The 15207-nt window shown below is 40.7% G+C and overlaps 1 protein-coding gene across 1 annotated transcript in view; it reads left to right on the top strand.

Moving 5' to 3' along the window:
* Nucleotides 1-15207, top strand: part of CACNA1G (calcium voltage-gated channel subunit alpha1 G) — a 686261-nt gene that overhangs the window by 336860 nt on the left and 334194 nt on the right. Inside the window, exon 7 of the mRNA XM_053708713.1 lies at nucleotides 6105-6197. Within this exon, the coding sequence (XP_053564688.1) occupies nucleotides 6105-6197 (93 nt within the window). The remainder of the gene's footprint in view (nucleotides 1-6104; nucleotides 6198-15207) is intronic.

The raw sequence follows: 15207 nt of genomic DNA, 5'->3' as shown, positions 1-15207 counted from the left end.
GTAAAGCTTAGGAGCCATCCCATTTTTGGTTCAGACCTGAGTAGCGCTTGCTGATTGGCGGCTTAATGTAGGGCTAGATTACAAATGGAGCAAGTGGGTGGTTAAATATTTTTTCCTTACCAATGCAGGGAGAGTCCACAACTTCATTCATAACTGTTGGGAATGTCAACACCTGGCCACCAAGAGGAGGCAAAGACACCCCAGCCAAAGGCTATAAATATCCCCTCACTTCCCCATCCCCCAGTCATTCTTTGCCTTTCGTCACTAGGGAAGGATGGCAGAGAAGGTGTTAGACAATGGTACAGAGATCATTTAAACCTGTCTCAGCAGATTCTCTTAGACAGCCAGACGAGAGAATCTCTCTCTTGGTAGCGCTGTCAGGATCATCTGTCTCTAGGCACTTGCTTCTTGAGACCGTCCTGGGGGATTGTGACTATGGATGCCAGCCTTTCAGGCTGGGGAGCAGTCTGGGGTTCCAGCATGGCCCAGGGAACTTGGTATCGAGAAGAGTCTTCTCTTCTGACAAATATTATAGAACTGCGGGCGATTCTCAATGCTCTTAAGGCTTGGCCCCAGCTCAGTTCTGCCCAGCATATCAGATTTAAATGGGACAATATTACCTTGTTTTCGTACATCAACCATCAGGGAGGCAAAAGAAGTTCCTTAGCGATGAACGAGGTGTCCCAAATACTTCAGCGAGCGGAGACCTACAACTGGTGTCTCTCAGCGATCCACATTCTGGGGGTAGAAAACTGGGAAACCGACTTTCTCAGCAGTCAGTCCTTTCACCCGGGGGAGTGGTACCTTCACCCTAGGTGTTTTCAGAGATAACCCTCTGATGGGGGCCCCCCGGAGATAGATTGCCTCTCGTCTCAATGCCAAACTACCCAGGTACGGGTTAAGATCAAGAGATCCTCAAGCAGAGTTGGTAGACGCGTTAGCGGTTCCCTGGAGGTTTAGACTCGTATATCTTTTTCCTCCATTGTCTCTACTGCCTCGTGTAGTAGCTGGCATCAAAAAGGAGCAGGACAGAGTGATCCTAATAGCTCCTTCATGGCCTCGAAGGACCTGGTTTGCAGATCTAGTAAGGATGTCCTCCTCCCCTCCCTGGAGCTAACCTTACCAGAAAGGATCGTCTACACCCTAATTTTTCTCCTGATTTTTCTCGTTCCCTCGGCCAAATGACTGGGGGGATGGGGAAGTGGGAGGAATATTTATCCCCTTTGGCTGAGGTGTCTTTGTCTCTTCTTGGTGGACAGTTATGAATGAAGTCGTGGACTCTCCCTGCCACGAAGGAAAGGAATGTATCTGGTAAGCATACATTTTGTTTTAATACAGCCAAAACTTTTTTAAGGTTCCCTATACTGCTGTAAAATGTAGCCCTTTTTAAGACCTAAAGTATAGCATTATTTATAATAAAGAACCATAAAATACAGAAGTGACAAGTATTATGCATAATTGCATAAATAAATGGCCTAATTTTGACTTTAGTGTTCCTTTAAATGGACATAAAACCAGTTTGTTTCTTTCATGATTCAGATAGAGAATACAATTCTAAACATCTTTCCAATTTACTTGTATTATCTAATTGTCTTCATTTTCTTGTTATCCTTAGTTAAAAAGCAGGAGTGTGCATGTGTCTGCAGCACAATACATTAGCAAGAGCACTAAATGCCAGCACTATTTCCTGTCATGTAGTGCTCCAGACATGAGCACGCTAACTATCTAGATATCTCTTTAACAAAGAATAACATGAGAATGACACAAATTTGATAATAGAAGTTAATTATAAACTTTTTTTTATTAAATTGCATTCTCTATCTGAATCATGAAAGAAAATGTTTGGGTTTCATGTCCCTTTCATATTATAGCACAGAACTACATGAAGACCCTAGACTATAATTTGAGTGACAATAGTGCTAATATTTTTGCGCTTCAATACTAATCAAGACCATCAGTTCTCTGCTGTTGTGTATATTTAGGATTGTGCATGCAGGATCAGTTGCTTATTTAAATGTGTTTTTATATAAGTATCTCTTTAGGTTCTAAATAATAATATTCCAAACATTCCTCTCTTTAAAGAAACACACGTCTTCCCATTTTTGGTCTTCTTTGAGATAAAATGAGTTTAATAAATACACTGATCCTAATAGAAATTATGTTGTACTCAGTCTCCCCCTAGTGGAAATTTTCCAAATTTGCCTGGGAGGGATTTTAAATCTGCCTTCCATATTAATTCTATTTTGAGTTAAATTAGATATGGGTTTTTCAGATCCCCCCCTCCACAAGAGCTGTTGTTGTTTTTTTTTTTTTTACATAATATAAAATCACATTTTAAATAAGCAATAAATAAGTGCCATAATCGTAAATATGCACAACTGCAGATATATACATTTAGTCCACAAGGAATGGAAATGAGCCTGCACTCTGTGGGGCCTTATCTATCAAGCTCCGAAAGGAGCTTGACGGCCCGTGTTTCTGGCGAGTCTTCAGACTCGCCAGAAACAGCAGTTATGAAGCAGTGGTCACAAAGACCGCTGCTCCAGAACCTGTCCGCCTGCTCTGAGCAGGCGGACAGACATCGCCGGAAATCAACCTGATCGAGTACGATCGGGTTGATTGACACCTCCCTGCTGGTGGCCCATTGGCCGCGAGTCTGCAGGGGGCGGCGTTGCCCCAGCAGCTCTTGTGAGCTGATGGTGCAATGCTGAATACGGAGAGCGTATTGCTCTCCGCATTCAACGAGGTCTGGCGGACCTGATCCACACTGTCGGATCAGGTCCGCCAGACTTTGATAAATATAGGCCTGTGTGTTGCAGATGGCCAGAGGTAGTTGAGTGGTGTTGAGCGTGAAAGGCCAATCAAAGGGATACGTTTGTGGAAAAAAATTATAAAAAAACCACAATGTGTTTAGTGTTAAAAATATAATTAAAGTTGTTCTCTTGATGCACCCTCAATCTGCTTAGTGATTGGAGCATATGCATGTAGAACTACTCCTGATTGGCTAACCAAGTGTATTCTCCTCTGGAGTGGGGCAAGAGTATGCATTTTACCCCTGTGAATGGGTTAAATATATATTAAAGGGACATGAAACCCAACATTTTTCTTTCATGATTCAGATAGAGAATACAATTTTAAAAAACTTTCATATTTACTTCTATTATCTAATTTGTTTCATTCTCTTGGTATCATTTGTTGAAGGAGCAGCAATGCACTACTGGTTTCTAACTGAACACATGTTGAGCTAATGACAATCGGTATATATATGCAGCCACAAATCAGCAGCTAGAACCTAGGTTCTTTGCTTCTCCTGAGCTTTCCTAGATAAACTTTTCAGCAAAGGATAACAAGAGAAGGAAGCAAATTAAATAATAGCAGTAAGTTTGAAAGTTGTTTAAAATTGTATTCTCTATCTGAATCATGAAAGAAAATTTTTGGGTTTCATGTCCCTTTAATAGAACAAAAATATAAAATACTAAAATAGTTGTGCTTTAGTGTGTGTGTGTGTTGTGGTTTAGTGTGTGTATCTGTGTTGTGGTTTAATGTGTGTGTGTTGTGGTTTAGTGTGTGTGTGTGATGTGGTTTAATGTGTGTGTTGTGGTTTAGCATGTGTGTGTTGTGGTTTAATGTGTGTGTGTGTTGTGGTTTAGTGTGTGTGTTGTGGTTTAATGTGTGTGTGTTGAGGTTTAGTGTGTGTGTTGTGGTTTAGTGTATGAGTTGTGGTTTAGTGTATGTGTTGTGGTTTAGTATGTGTGTGTGTTGGTGTTTAATGTGTGTGTGTTGTGGTTTAGTATGTGTGTGTTGTGGTTTAGTGTGTGTGTTGTGGTTTAGTATGTGTGTGTATTGTGGTTTAGTGTATGTGTTGTGGTTTAGTGTGTGTTGTGGTTTAATATGTGTGTATTGTGGTTTAGTGTGTGTGTGTTGTGGTTTAGTGTGTGTGTGTTGTGGTTTAATGTGTGTGTTGTGGTTTAGTGGATGTGTTGTGGTTTAGTGTGTGTGTTATGGTTTAGTATACGTGTTGTGGTTTAGTGTGCGTGTTGTGGTTTAGTATGTGTGCATGTGTGTTGTGGTTTACTGTATGTGTTGTGGTTTAGTATGTGTGCGTGTTGTGGTTTAGTGTGTGTACTGTGGTTTAGTGTGTGTGCGTGTGTGTTGTGGTTTAGTGTGTGTGTTGTGGTTTAGTATGTGTGCGTGTTGTGGTTTAGTGTGTGTGTGTGTTGTAGTTTAGTGTGTGTGTTGTGGTTTAGTATGTGTGTGTGTTGTGGTTTAGTGTGTGTGTGTATATGTTGGGGTTTAGTGTATGTGTGCATGTGTGTTGTGGTTTAGTATGTGTGCATGTGTGTTGTGGTTTAGTGTGTGTGTTGTGGTTTAGTATGTGTGCGTGTGTGTTGTGGTTTAGTGTATGTGTTGTGGTTTAATGTGTGTGTTGTGGTTTAGTGTGTGCATGTTGTGGTTTAGTGTGTCTGTGTGTGTTGTGGTTTAGTAGGTGTGTGTATGTTGTGGTTTAGTGTGCGTGTTGTGGTTTAGTATGTGTGCATGTGTGTTGTGGTTTAGTATGTGTGCATGTGTGTTGCTCTTTAGTGTGTGTGTTGTGGTTTAGTGTATGTGTTGTGGTTTAGTGTATGTGTTGTGGTTTAATGTGTGTGTGTTGTCGTTTATGTGTGTGTGTTGTGGTTTATGTGTGTGTGTTGTGGTTTAATGTGTGTGTGTTGTGGTTTAATGTGTGTGTGTTGTGGTTTATGTGTGTGTGTTGTGGTTTATGTGTGTGTGTTGTGGTTTAGTGTGTGTTGTGGTTTAGTATATGAGCATGTGTGTTGTTGTTTAATGTGTGTGTGTTGTAGTTTAGTGTGTGTGTGTGTTGTGGTTTAGTATGTGAGCGTGTGTTTTGTGGTTTAGTATGTGTGCATGTGTGTTGTGGTTTAGTGTGTGTGTTGTGGTTTAGTATGGTGCTTGTGTTGTGGTTTAGTGTATGTGTTGTGGTTTAATATGTGTGTTGTGGTTTAGTGTATGTGTGTGTTGTGGTTTAGTGTGTTTGTGTTGTGGTTTAGTATGTGTGTGTTTGTTGTGGTTTAGTGTGTGTGTGTTGTGGTTTAGTATGTGTGCGTGTGTGTTGTGGTTTAGTATGTGTGCATGTGTGTTGTGGTTTAGTGTGTGTGTTGTGGTTTAGTGTGTGTGTTGTGGTTGAATGTGTGTGTTGTGGTTTAGTGTGTGTGTTGTGGTTTAGTGTGTGTGTTGTGGTTTAGTGTGTGTTGTGGTTTAGTATGTGAGCATGTGTGTTGTGGTTTAATGTGTGTGTGTTATGGTTTAGTGTGTGTGTGTGATGTGGTTTAGTGTGTGTTGTGGTTTAATGTGTGTGTGTTATGGTTTAGTGTGTGTGTGTGATGTGGTTTAGTATGTGCGCGTGTGTGTTGTGGTTTAGTGTGTGTGTGTGTTGTGGTTTAGTATGTGCGCGTGTGTGTTGTGGTTTAGTGTGTGTGTGTGTTGTGGTTTAGTATGTGTGCGTGTGTGTTGTGGTTTAGTGTGTGTGTTGTGGTTTAGGGGCCCATTTATCAAGCTCCGGATGGAACTTGAGGGCCCGTGTTTCTGGTGAGCCTGCAGGCTCACCAGAAATAGCAGATGTGAGCAGGTGGACAGACATTGCTGCAATTCAACCTTGATCAAGTACGATCGGGTTGATTGACACCCCCTGCTCTGCAGAGGGCGGCATTGCACCAGTAGCTCACAAGAGCTGCTGGTGCAATGCTGAATATGGAGAGCATATTGCTCTCCGCATTCTGCGAGGTCTGGCGGACCTGATCCGCACTGTCGGATCAGGTTCGCCAGACCTTTGATAAATATCCCCATTAGTATGTATCTAGCCAATAGTGATTAGGAATGGTTATAAAAGTTGAATTTACTTATTTTCACTAAAGTCCCCTCACTTGTGTGGTCTGATGATTTATAAAAAACAAAAATTGTCTGACAAGGGGTTTGTATTATATACTATATACTATATTATAATAATGGGTGGGTTTCCAATGCAAAATGGGGTTCCAGGTGAAAAACACTCTGCTTGGCTATTTTTTTATGAAATTCCAGTTGACTAATATGTTTGTTTCTGGCAGGTGATCACTCTGGAAGGATGGGTAGATATCATGTACTTTGTGATGGACGCACATTCGTTCTACAACTTTATCTATTTTATACTTTTAATTATAGTAAGTAAACATTTATTTAATGCAATTTATTTCATGTTTGTATATTCCACAGACACACTTAATAGTTTATGGCGATAGGAACATAAACAGTTGTCAATTGGGCCCACAACTGCAGGGGGCTTACCTGGCCTTGCAATCAGTAATTGTTTTCTGGTGGGGCCTAGGGGCCGATTTACTAAGCAGTCAATCTGCTTATACCTCTGAGGCGGTGGACAGCAATCATCCCGATCAGATACAATCGGAATGATTGACACCAATCTGCAGGGAGCGGCATTGCGCAAGCATTTCACTAGAAATCCTTGTGTAATGATAAATGCCAACAACGTATGCTACAGCGGATCACGTCTGCCCGACACTTCATAAATTAGCCCCCTAGGCTTCACCTGCATCATGTGTGGCCTCTCTGTGTACAGTAAAGGATTCACATTGTAAGGAAAGAGCATTGATTTGCCTTTACATATATGGTGGCAGGGTTTCCAAGATGGCCGTCAGTGTGGCTGTACAAAAACCTACCAATAAATGTATGCAGGAAAGCTGTAAATATCTTCTGGTGCAGGAAGACTCTCAAAATTCCTCTTGCTGGATCTACTTCAGCTAATTTCAAACAGTCACAAAGGGCTCTGTTGAAGTGGAAGGCCCCATCACAACCTTTACCCTGTGGCCCAGTGAGGTTTAGTGCGTACACTTTAGATTACTCTTAAAGGGACATAATACTCATATGCTAAATCACTTGAAACTGATGCAGTATAACTGTAAAAAGCTGACAGGAAAATATCACCTGAGCATCTCTATGTATAAAAGGAAGATATTTTACCTCACAATCTCCTCAGCTCAGCAGAGTAAGTTCTGTGTAAAAAGTTATACTTCACCTGCTCCCAGCTGCAGGTAAAAATAAAAAAAAAATGAAGAAATGAACAGCAGCCAATCAGCATCAGCAGTGCTGAGGTCATGAACTCTTACTGTGATCTCATGAGATTTGACTTAACTCTCATGAGATTTCATAGTAAGCTTCCTTTACCTGATTGGTGAAATAATATGAGAGTTCACGAGGCTCATCCCCTAAGCTGTCCTAGGACAGACACACTAAAATGCTGCTTAGAAATCCTTTACAATGGGAGGTGGCTACTGAGGAACTTTTGAGGTAAAATATCTTTCTTTTTTACATAGAGATGTTCAGGAGATATTTTCTAGTCAGCTTTTTACAGCTATGCTGCATCACTTTCAAGTGTTTAAACATTTGGGTATTATGGCCCTTTAATAATGAAAAAGTCATTCATATATGCTTTTTAAATTAACTGTTTCAAATTTGGGTTTATATTATTCTTTTAAAATATGCCTGCATGTGGCTTTTTTATTTTAAATATTTCTATTATGAATATGAATGTGCAATATTTAAATATGGTAGAATTTTTTTTTTTAATGAAGAAAAAAGGTTAAAAGGAAACTGTACTCAAAAATATCAACCATAAGAAAGAGCAAAATGTAATATTTTTAATTACCTTAAAATTTTAAAGTAAAAGCTGTTTAAATGTACCTTTAAACTACTTTACCGATATCAGCTGTGCACGTCCTGCTAATGCAAACTGGTGTATATCTACTTCCATCTAATGCTCAGTGAGCATCAGAAGAAACTACCTATCAACCAATGAAAATGAACAGGAAATGCCCCTCATCCTATGAAAATTAACAGGACATGCTTATCAACCTATAAAGATTAACAGGAAATGCCTATCAGCCAATAAAGATTAGTAGAAAGTAAACTTGGTTCTTTTCCTACCTGTCTAACCGTACTTTCAGTGTAGCCTTCTCTAGTGCATCCTCTTCCCCTTTACCACTTTCTCTTGTTAAGTGTATCCAGTCCACGGATCATCCATTACTTATGGAATATATTCTCCTTCCCAACAGGAAGTTGCAAGAGTCCACCCACAGCAAAGCTGCTATATAGCTCCTCCCCTAACTGCCATATTCAGTCATTCTCTTGCAAGCCTCAACATAGATAGGAGGTCGTGAGAGTCTGTGGTGCTTTCTACTTAGTTTATTCTTCAATCAAAAGTTTGTTATTTTTAAATGACACCGGAGTGTGCTGTTTATCTCAGGCAGTATTTGGAAGTAGAATCTGCCTGCGTTTTTCTATGATCTTAGCAGACGTAACTAAGATCCATTTGCTATTCTCACACATTCTGAGGAGTGAGGTACTTCAGAGGGGGAATGGCGTGCAGGTTTTCCTGCAGATAAGGTATGTGCAGTAAAATATTTTTCTAGGAATGGAATTGACTAAGAAAATACTGCTGATACCGAAGTAATGTAAGTAAAGCCTTAAATGCAGCTATAGCGACTGGTATCAGGCTTATTAATGGAGATACATACTCTTATAAAAATGTGTTTTAAAACGTTTGCTGGCATGTTTAATAGTTTTTTAACGTACATTGGTGATAACACTGTAATGTTGGTATAGCCTTAAATGCAGTAAAAGCGACTGGTATCAGGCTTATTAATAGAGATACATACTCTTGTAAAAATGTGTTTTAAAACGTTTGCTGGCATGTTTAATCGTTTTTTAACATATGTTTGGTGATAAAACTTATTGGGGCCTAAGTTTTTTCCACATGGCTGGCTTAAATTTTGCATAGAAACAGTTAACTGAAGCTTCCCACTGTTGTAATATGAGTGGGAGGGGCCTAATTTAGCGCTTTTTTGCGCATTTAAAATTACAAAATGAATCATCCAGATTCCCTCAGCAGTCCCATGAATACTATAGGACATTTCTAAAGGGCTAAAAAGACTTCCAAAATCGTTTATAGGGAAGGTAATCCACAGCTCTGCTGTGGCAGTTTGTTGTGTCTGTTTTTAAAAACGTCTATGTCGTTTTTTTTATCTGTTTTTTGCATTAAGGGGTTAATCATCCATTTGCAAGTGGGTGCAATGCTCTGTTACCTTATTACATGTACTGTAAAAATTTCGTTTGTTTTACTGCCTTTTTTTCACTGTTTTTCAAATTTTGACAAAATTTGTTTCTCTTAAAGGCACAGTAACGTTTTATATATTTGCTTGTTAACTTGATTTAAAGTGTTTTCCAAGCTTACTAGTCTCATTATTAGTCTGTTCTAACATGTCTGACATAGAGGAAGCTCTGTGTTCATTATGTTTTAAAGCCATGGTGGAACCCCATCTTAGAATGTGTACCAGATGTACTGATTTCATGTTAAACAATAAAGATCATTTTTTGTCTTTAAAAACATTATCACCAGAGGATTCTGTCGTGGGGGTAGTTATGCCGACTAACTCTCCCCACGTGTCAGACCTTTTGACTCCCGCTTTAGGGACTCACGCTCAAATGGCGCCAAGTACATCAAGGGCACCCATAGCGTTTATTTTACCAGGGGATTCTGTCGAGGGGAAAGTTATGCCGACTAACTCTCCCCACGTGTCAGACCCTTCGACTCCCGCTTCAGGGACTCACGCTCAAATGGCGCCAAGTACATCAAGGGCGCCCATAGCGTTTATTTTACAAGACATGGCAAAGGTGGTGAATAATATTCTGGCAGCAGTATTAGTCAGACTACCTGAAATTAAAGGAAAGCAGTTAGCTCTGGGGGTAGATACAGAGCATACAGACGCTTTAAGAACCATGTATGATACTACCTCACAATATGCTTAGTCTGTGGGTGATTTTTTTGACTCAGGGAAGATGATTTAACCTGATTCTGATATTTCTAGGAATGGAATTGACTAAGAAAATACTGCTGATACCGAAGTAATGTAAGTAAAGCCTTAAATGCAGCGATAGCGACTGGTATCAGGCTTATTAATGGAGATACATACTCTTATAAAAATGTGTTTTAAAACGTTTGCTGGCATGTTTAATAGTTTTTTAACGTACATTGGTGATAACACTGTAATGTTGGTATAGCCTTAAATGCAGTAAAAGCGACTGGTATCAGGCTTATTAATAGAGATACATACTCTTGTAAAAATGTGTTTTAAAACGTTTGCTGGCATGTTTAATCGTTTTTTAACATATGTTTGGTGATAAAACTTATTGGGGCCTAAGTTTTTTCCACATGGCTGGCTTAAATTTTGCATAGAAACAGTTAACTGAAGCTTCCCACTGTTGTAATATGAGTGGGAGGGGCCTAATTTAGCGCTTTTTTGCGCATTTAAAATTACAAAATGAATCATCCAGATTCCCTCAGCAGTCCCATGAATACTATAGGACATTTCTAAAGGGCTAAAAAGACTTCCAAAATCGTTTATAGGGAAGGTAATCCACAGCTCTGCTGTGGCAGTTTGTTGTGTCTGTTTTTAAAAACGTCTATGTCGTTTTTTTTATCTGTTTTTTGCATTAAGGGGTTAATCATCCATTTGCAAGTGGGTGCAATGCTCTGTTACCTTATTACATGTACTGTAAAAATTTCGTTTGTTTTACTGCCTTTTTTTCACTGTTTTTCAAATTTTGACAAAATTTGTTTCTCTTAAAGGCACAGTAACGTTTTATATATTTGCTTGTTAACTTGATTTAAAGTGTTTTCCAAGCTTACTAGTCTCATTATTAGTCTGTTCTAACATGTCTGACATAGAGGAAGCTCTGTGTTCATTATGTTTTAAAGCCATGGTGGAACCCCATCTTAGAATGTGTACCAGATGTACTGATTTCATGTTAAACAATAAAGATCATTTTTTGTCTTTAAAAACATTATCACCAGAGGATTCTGTCGTGGGGGTAGTTATGCCGACTAACTCTCCCCACGTGTCAGACCTTTTGACTCCCGCTTTAGGGACTCACGCTCAAATGGCGCCAAGTACATCAAGGGCACCCATAGCGTTTATTTTACCAGGGGATTCTGTCGAGGGGAAAGTTATGCCGACTAACTCTCCCCACGTGTCAGACCCTTCGACTCCCGCTTCAGGGACTCACGCTCAAATGGCGCCAAGTACATCAAGGGCGCCCATAGCGTTTATTTTACAAGACATGGCAAAGGTGGTGAATAATATTCTGGCAGCAGTATTAGTCAGACTACCTGAAATTAAAGGAAAGCAGTTAGCTCTGGGGGTAGATACAGAGCATACAGACGCTTTAAGAACCATGTATGATACTACCTCACAATATGCTTAGTCTGTGGGTGATTTTTTTGACTCAGGGAAGATGATTTAACCTGATTCTGATATTTCTACATTTAAAATTTATGCTTGAGAACCTCCACTTGTTGCTCAGGGAGGCTTTGGCTGCTCTGAATGAATGTGTACAATCGCAGGGCCAGAGAAATTGTGTAGACTGGATAAATAATATGCAGTGCCGGTGTGTACTGATGTTTTTCCAATACCTAAAGAGGTTTACTAAATTTTTTTTAATAAGGAATGGGATAGACCAGGTGTGCCGTTCTCTTCCCCTCCTATTTTTTAGAAGAATGTTTTCTAATAGTTACCACCACACGGGACTTCTGGCAGACAGTTCCTAAGGTGGAGAGAAGAGTTTCTACTCTAGCTAAGCGTACCACTACCTCTGACGAGGACAGTTGTGCTTTTTAGATCCAATGGATAAAAAATGTTTATTCAACAGGGTTTTATCCTGCAGCCCCTTGCATACATTGCTTCTGTCACTGCTGCTGCGGCGTTCTGGGTTGAGTCTCTTGATGAGGCTTTACAGTTAGCGACTCCATTGGATGAATATATTTGACAAGCTTATGCTAGCCAATTCCTTTGTTTTCTGATGCCTTGTTCATTTGACTAGACTAACGGCTAAGAATTCTGTTTTTTACTATACTGGCGCGCAGAGCGCTATGGCTTATATCATGTTCAGCTGTCGTGACTTTAATAAATAAGCTACTTAACTTCCCTTCAAGGGGCAGACCCTATTCGGGCCTGGTTTGAAGGAGATTATTGCTTATATCACTGGAGGAAAAGGTCATGCCCTTCCTCAGGATAGGTCCAAATCAAGGGCCAAAAAAGGTCTAATTTTCGTGCCTTTTAAAAACTTCAGGGCAGGTGTGGCATCCACTTCCTCTAAGGCAAAACAAGAGGGAATTTTTGCTCAGTCCAAGGCGGTCTGGAGACAATCGGACCTGGAACAAAGATAAGCAGGCCAAGGAGCCTGCTGCTGCCTCTAAGGCAGCATGAAGGAACGGACCCCTATCCGGTAACGGATCCTATAGGGGGCAGACTTTCATTCTTCGCCCAGGCGTGGGCAAGAGATGCCCAGGATCCCTAGGCATTGGAATTTATATCCCAGAGATATCTTCTGGATTTCAAAGATTCCCCCCCAAAAGAAGGGGAGATTTCACCTTTCACAATTATCTGCAAACCAGATAAAGAAGGAGGCATTCTTACATTGTGTACGAGATCCATCCAGTTCCAAGAGAGGAACAGGGACAGAGTTTTTACTCAAATCTGTTTGTGGTTCCCAAGGAGAGGGAACCTTCAGACCTATTTTGGATCTAAAGATCTTAAACAAATTCCTCAGAATTCCGTCATTTAAGATGGAAACTATTCGTACCATCTTAACTATGATCCAGGAGAGTCAATAGAGGACTACAATGGATTTGAAGGATGCTTATCCTCACATTGTGATGCATAAAGATCACCATCGTTTTTCAGGTTTGCCTTTCTAGACAGGCATTACCAGTTTGTAGCTCTTTCCTTTGGGATATCTACAGCCCCAAGAATCTTTATGGAGGTTCTGGGGTCGCTTTGGTGGTCCTTAGGCCGCGGGGCATAGAAGTGGCCCCTTATTTAGACGACATCCTGATACAGGCGTCAAACATCCAAATTGCCCAGTCTCATACGGACGTAGTACTGGCATTTCTGAGATCACATGGGTGGAAAGTGAACAAGGAAAGAGTTCTCTATCCCCAATCTCAAGGGTTTCCCTCCTAGGGACTCTGATAGATTCTGTAGAAATGAAAATTTACCTGATGTCAGTCCAGGTTGTCAAAGTTTCTAAATTTCTGCCGTGTTTTTTCATCCCATCCGCGCCCTTCGGTGGCTCAGTACATGAATGATATCGGCTTAATGGTAGCGGCAAGGGACATAGTGCCGTTTGCACGTCTACATTTCAGACCGCTGCAACTATGCATGCTCAGTCAGAGGAACAGGGATTACACAGATTTGTCCCCCTGTTAAACCTGGACCAAGAGACCAGAGATTCTCTTCTCTGGTGACTATGTCGGGTCCATCTGTCCAAGGGTATGACCTTCCGCAGGTCAGATGGGACAATTGTTACAATAGATGCCAGCCTTTTAGGTTGGTATGCAGTCTGGAACTCCCTGAAGGCTCAGGGATAGTGGACTTAGGAGGAGACCCTCCTTCTAATAAATATTCTGGAACTGGGAGTGATATTCCATGGTCTTCAGACTTGGCCTCAGTTAGCAACTCTGAGGTACATCATACTCAGTCGGACAATATACACGACTGTGGCTTACATCAGCCATCAAGGGGGAACAGAAGTTCCCTAGCGATGTTAGAAGTCTTACAATAATTCACTGGACAGAGACTCACTCTTGTCTATCAGCTATCCATATCCCAGGTGTTGAGAACTGGGAGGTGGATTTTCTAAGTCGTCAGACTTTTCTTCCGGGGGAGTGGGATTTCCTCCGGAGGTCAAGACCAAGCAGGAGAGGGCTTTGGTGTTTTTGACAGCGCCTGCGTAGCCACGCAGGACCTGGTATGCAGATCTGGTGGACATGTCATCCTTTCCATCACGGTCTCTGCTTCTGAGACAGGTCCCTCTACCTCAGGGTCCTTTCAACCATCTAAATAGAATCAATCTGAGATGGACTGCCTGGAGACTGAACGCTTGATGTTATCAAAGCATAACTTCTCCGAGTCAGTCATTGATACCTTAATACAGACATGAAAGCCTGTCTCTAGGAAAATTGAACATAGATATGGTGTAAATATCTGATTGTTATGAATCCAAGGGTTACTCATGGAGTAAAGTCTGGATTCCCAGGATATTATCTTTTCTCCAAGATGTTTTTGAGAAAAGGGTTGTCAGCTAATTCCTTAAAAGGGGACAGATTTTTACTCTGTCTATTTTTTTGCACAAGCGTCTGGCAGGTATTCTAGACGTTCAGGCATTTGGTCAGGCTTTGGTTAGATCCAAGCCTGTGTTTAAAACTGTTGCTCCGCCATGGAGCTTAAACCTGATTCTTAAGGTTCTTCAAGAAGTTCCGTTTGAACCTTTTTTGTTCCATAGATATCAATCTTTATCTTGGAAAGTTCCTTTTGGGTAGCTAATTCCTCGACTCGTAGAGTCTCCAAGTTATCTGTGTTACAATGTGATTCTCCTTATCTGGTCCTTCATACGGATAAGGTAGTCCTGCGTACCAACCTGGGTTTTTTCCTAAGTTGGTATCTAACAAGTACATCACTCAAGAGATAGTTGTTCCATGCTTGTATCCTAATCCTTCCTCAAAGAAGGAACGTCTATTACACAATATTGGACGTGGTTTGTGCTTTAAAGTTTTACTTACAAGCTACTACAGTTTTCATCAAACGTTCACCTTGTTTGTTGTCTATTCTGGACAGAGGAGAGGTCAAAAGACTTTAGCAGCCTCTCTGTCTTTTTGGTTAAAAAGCATAATTCATTTAGCTTATGAGACTGCTGGACAGCAGCCTCCTGAAGGGATTACAGCTCATTCTACTAGAGCTGTGGTTTTCACTTGGGCCTTTTTTAAATGTGGCTTCTGTTGAACAGATTTACAAGACGGAGTCTTGGTCTGCGTTTCATACTTTTCAAATTTAACAAATTTGATACCTTGCTTCTTCGGAGGCTATTTTTGGGAGAAAGGGTTTTTTACAGGCAGTGGTAACTTCCGTTTAAGTACCTGCCTTGTCCCTCCCATCATCCGTGTACTTTAGCTTTGGTATTGGTATTCCATAAGTAATGGATGATCCGTGGACTGGATACACTTAACAAGAGAAAACATAATTTATGCTTACCTGATAAATTTATTTCTCTTGTAGTGTATCCAGTCCACGGCCCGCCCTGTCACTTTAAGGCAGGTAATTTTTT

Source organism: Bombina bombina, chromosome 1, assembly GCF_027579735.1.
Source record: "Bombina bombina isolate aBomBom1 chromosome 1, aBomBom1.pri, whole genome shotgun sequence".
Lineage (NCBI taxonomy): Eukaryota > Metazoa > Chordata > Amphibia > Anura > Bombinatoridae > Bombina > Bombina bombina.
This window is presented reverse-complemented; position numbering and strand designations above follow the sequence as displayed.